General features: G+C 43.2%; 1 protein-coding gene across 1 annotated transcript in view; it reads right to left on the bottom strand.

Annotated features, from left to right (window-relative positions):
- Nucleotides 1–4800, bottom strand: part of LOC134859003 (protein kinase C epsilon type-like) — a 48025-nt gene extending 43225 nt beyond the window's left edge. The window contains 1 exon segment of the mRNA XM_063875271.1: nucleotides 3735–4800. Within this exon segment, the coding sequence (XP_063731341.1) occupies nucleotides 3735–4082 (348 nt within the window). The 5' untranslated portion in view covers nucleotides 4083–4800.
- Between the last annotated feature and the right edge of the window lie 392 nt (nucleotides 4801–5192).

Raw genomic sequence — 5192 nt, 5'->3', positions numbered from 1 at the left:
TGTGTGTGTGTGTGTGTGTGTGTGTGTGTGTGTGTGTGTGTGTGTGTGTGTGTGTGTGTGTGTGTGTGTTTTGGTTCACTACCAATGTGACCGGCTCTGCAGGTATGGTTGTGTTTGGGCTTGTAAGAAGTGACATTTGGTTTGTACTGTAATGTGTATCAGTATGTAGAGTCTCTACTTTAAAGAGTCCTCTCCTGCTGATGTTCAGCTGTATATCAGTATGTAGTGTCTCTACTTTAAAGAGTCCTCTCCTGCTGATGTTCAGGTGTATATCAGTATGTAGTGTCTCTACTTTAAAGAGTCCTCTCCTGCTGATGTTCAGGTGTATATCAGTATGTAGCGTCTCTACTTTAAAGAGTCCTCTCCTGCTGATGTTCAGGTGTATATCAGTATGTAGTGTCTCTACTTTAAAGAGTCCTCTCCTGCTGATGTTCAGGTGTATATCAGTATGTAGCGTCTCTACTTTAAAGAGTCCTCTCCTGCTGATGTTCAGGTGTATATCAGTATGTAGCATCTCTACTTTAAAGAGTCCTCTCCTGCTGATGTTCAGGTGTATATCAGTATGTAGCATCTCTACTTTAAAGAGTCCTCTCCTGCTGATGTTCAGGTGTATATCAGTATGTAGAGTCTCTACTTTAAAGAGTCCTCTCCTGCTGATGTTCAGGTGTATATCAGTATGTAGAGTCTCTACTTTAAAGAGTCCTCTCCTGCTGATGTTCAGGTGTATATCAGTATGTAGAGTCTCTACTTTAAAGAGTCCTCTCCTGCTGATGTTCAGGTGTATATCAGTATGTAGAGTCTCTACTTTAAAGAGTCCTCTCCTGCTGATGTTCAGGTGTATATCAGTATGTAGTGTCTCTACTTTAAAGAGTCCTCTCCTGCTGATGTTCAGGTGTATATCAGTATGTAGTGTCTCTACTTTAAAGAGTCCTCTCCTGCTGATGTTCAGGTGTATATCAGTATGTAGTGTCTCTACTTTAAAGAGTCCTCTCCTGCTGATGTTCAGGTGTATATCAGTATGTAGTGTCTCTACTTTAAAGAGTCCTCTCCTGCTGATGTTCAGGTGTATATCAGTATGTAGTGTCTCTGCTGGGACATGTCTCCATGTTCTGCACGGGACAAAATATTCCCTAAATCAAAATGCGTTGCTTTTTAATAATTAAACATGGAGAATCTGAATGCTGTAGGCACTTTTTATCCAATTGCACATGTTAAAGTGTCCTATATGGATTTATATGTTAGATATCTAACAGTATCCCCCATCACAGACACTGCTAACTGTCTTGTTGTCACTCAAGAACAACTCTTACTTTGCCAGGACTTGTGTTAGAATTTTTCCTCACGCTCATTTTGCAGTAAGGTCATCTTGCACCAGCTCTGATTTGGTGCAGTCTTGGCTTTTTGACAACAAAATCACACCTTTTATTTATTATTATTCGATCTTCAGCCCACTTGGAAGCACCAAGCAGCCAGAGGGAGAAGGAATCCTTGCTTTGCACCGTCCTGACTCTGATTTCTCCAGCATGATATGTCCTTGCAGTATATTGGTATTCTCCAATGTTGTTGTTGAACTACACATCCTATGCATGCTTTGATCAAGAGCCTCTGTGACTACTCTGCATGCTTTTGAAGAAGGATGAAAACCCCACTCCATGAGAGGCTTTCCTCAGTATCGCTTAAATGAGCATTACTCACTGGGAACCTAGACAAACCGTTCAGTTCCCTGGAGGTGAAGTCAAGTGTTCTTTGTCTGATCCATCATATTGTATGTTAAGTCAAGACTTGTTCAGCGTAGAGAGACCCTGGGCGCGCCGTAAAACCGTGCTCCTTCAAAAACCCCACGGTGCGAATCCATTAGTATCAGGTCCACAGGGTTAGTAAAAACCTAAACAGATCATCCGGGGTTTGTTGTTGAAGGAAATTCAAAGTTTTCTTTCAAATTTGGAGTTTTTTCAAAGATTTTGACTTATTATTTAAATTCTGACTTTCTTAAAATGCTGATTTTATTCAAAGTTCTATTTTTTATTCTCAATTTCTTTTTTTCTCCACACTTTCTAGATTCGAATTTTTTTCTAAATTCTCATTTTTTCCCCAAAAATATCAACATTTTCTCTAAATTCTGACTTTTCTTTCCAGATTTTGAATTTTTCTATATTCTGACTTATTTTCAAAATGCTGATATTTATTTTGAATTCTCACTTTTTCACAAAAACTATTTTTCATAATTCTAACTTATTTTTCAAAATTTGAATAACAAATTAGTGGACTCATTGTCAGAGAGGGCGGCCATGATGAATACTCTTCGAGGCGTTCCTTGTTTTCCTCCATCCTGTCCTCCACCTGTTTCATCCTCTCTCCTCTTTCATCTCTGACTCTAATGGACCTGAAGGCCTCATCAATAAAACACTCCAACATCCGTCTGCTTCAGCAGCTTCAGACAACAATGAACAGCTTCTCCATGCTGCTGCGTGTGGTGTGTGTGTGTGTGTGTGTGTGTGTGTGTGTGTGTGTGTGTGTGTGTGTGTGTGTGTGTGTATGTGTACATCTGTTTGCATCGGCCTAACAACACCCTCTCTCACCAATTTTGTAGCTCTGCAGTGGGTCACTGGTTCATCTAACCAGAGCACAACAAAGGTAACAGGATATGTCTGTGTGTGTGTGTGTGTGTGTGTGTGTGTGTGTGTGTGTGTGTGTGTGTGTGTGTGTGTGTGCTGTGACTCAATGGGTGCATCTGCAAAACATGATACAGGACAACATTGTTGACACTGCAGAAAACCTGTTTTAAAAAGGAATAAGCCTTGGCTTTCTTTACGGTGGAGTTGTAAAAGACACTAAATGATTGTGGCATTCACACGTAGTCTCCACAGAGCAAAGTGATGGAGCCTTTCAGCCTCTTTAAAGCTCCTTGTTTTGGTTCCACAGCATACAACGTCACTGCTGCACAATATTTACCAGAAAGGTAGGGTGGCCGACAGGTGCGACCGTGCTACAGCGGTCCAGAACATTTCCATCAGAAAATCAAATCACAACTGTGATAAAACACATGAAGAAAACGTCTTGAGGAAACATGAGCAGCGTTTACTAAAAGCTGCATTAACGAGTGCAGGGAGTATCATCAGCTAAATGTACTTCAAATATCCACAGTAAAAGTACTCCTAATGCAGAATGGATCATTCCGCAGTATTATTATCATGGTTACTAATACTTGTTCTCAGGTGGAAGAAGTACTCAGACTATTGACTCTATAGTAGCAATACTGCAGTGCTTAATACTCAGTTACAAGTAAAAGTCCTGCACAATTGTACTTTAATCAAAGAGCATGTTAAAATACTTTAAGTAGCACAAGTAAAAGTACTCGTTATGCAAAATGGCTATTTTAAGCACCGTATATTCAAAAGGATTCTTGCATTAATGGGTTCATCACTTCAATGTTGCACTTGGTAAAGCAGGGCTTTATTCACTACTGGGTATCTTAACCTATCATTGTATACTATAATGTATTGGTTGATTTATGTTTTGTACTGATAATCTAATTCTGCAAAGTAACTGGTAACTGAATACATAAAACACGTGGTAAAAAGAACAATATTTGCCCACGAAATGAAGTGGAATAGAAGTACACAGAAGCATACACTGAGAATACTATGGTAAAGTAAAAGTACAGGGCTCGAGTAAATGTACTACACTCTGGTACTTCTACTTTCACTTGTACTCCTGAGGGTGTCACATCTCACCCAGTTCTCGAAGTGCTTGCTCCCGCTGTGCAGGATGTCTTCAAACTGGATGATGCAGTTCGCCACGAAGTCGTCGCAGCCGATCGGCGCGTCGTGGAACACGGACAGCTCGAGCCGCCGGCCCTCGTGCACCTCCGTGCAGAACTCATGGTTCCAGGCCGGGCTGTTGGTCTTCTGCTTGGTGGAGGTCTGACCCACCCGGGAATCATCCACGTTCAGAGCGATGTACGTGTCCAGGAGGAAGCTCTGGGTCTTGGGGCCGACGGCGTGACGCAGGGACCAGGCCGTGGGTTTCAGGTCCAGAGCCTCCCGGATCCTGATCTTCAGCTGCCCGTTGAAGATCACCATGGCAGGGGTCTCCCAAACACTTGTGCTACAACTTGTTTACAGTGAAAACACACCCAGGTTATCCAGAAAAACACTACAACCGGTGGCAGAAAGCCTTCCTGTGGAGTATTACGCAGACAAATCCAAATTTACAAACATGTTATCGTCAGTAAGCGTTTTGACCGGTGCTCCTCCTGGCACAAATCCTTCCAGTGGAATAACACGCAGACAAATCCAAATGTGCCCCCTTTAAATCAGAGTTACTGTTTAGACCGGTGGTCCTCCAGGCAGAAATCCTTCCAGGGGAATAAAACGGAGAGAAATCCACATTTAAAACCTGTTTTCCTCAGAGTTAGCGTCTCGTACTCCCCTTACACTTGTCGGAAATGCTGCAGATATCCCAAACACATGAGCAGCAGCAACAGATAGACAGGGCAGCATTTCTCAGACGTGCACTGCCACAAAAACAAACGCACACAAGGCCCCAGATGTGTATCCGTGTGTGTTAAAACACACTGCAGCAGCGGGACTGCTTGGAAGCATTAAGCCCGTGTTGCATCGCACCGTGTGCAGGGTGGGAGGCTCCAGAGGACCGGCGCGTAGGGGGATGTTTCAGCCGGACTGCAGCGAGCGGAGAGCCGCAGAGGAGGGGCGGATCATAGGGAGGTAAAGGGAGGTAAAGGGGGGTTTCTCCTCCTCGGTTCCACGGTCTGGTTTCAGTCACCCCCGTGCTGATGTTAACTTCCCGTGGACAGACCCCCCCCCTGTACTACACTGCTGTCTCCGGCTCTCTTGGTGCAGGAAATGCAAAAAACACGTCAGATTTCTGGAAGGCTGCAGCTGTGAGCAGGGGGGGGGGCATGGGGGGGGGGGGGGGGGGGGTGTAATATACTACGAGATAAATAAAAGACATTTAAATTCCACCATTAACAAACTACCATCAATTTACAATCTGTAAACAGCAGGGGTGGGAAGTAACGAAGTACATTTACTCAAGTACAATTTTGAGGGACTGTGTATTTCTACTCCCCTACAACTCAGAGATAAATGGTGTACTTTTACTCCACTGCATTATTTAATACCTTTAGTTGCTAGGCAGATTAGGATTAATGATGGTAAATATAATGAACC

This window comes from Eleginops maclovinus, chromosome 22 (assembly GCF_036324505.1).
Source record: "Eleginops maclovinus isolate JMC-PN-2008 ecotype Puerto Natales chromosome 22, JC_Emac_rtc_rv5, whole genome shotgun sequence".
Classification (NCBI taxonomy): Eukaryota; Metazoa; Chordata; class Actinopteri; order Perciformes; family Eleginopidae; genus Eleginops; species Eleginops maclovinus.
This window is presented reverse-complemented; position numbering and strand designations above follow the sequence as displayed.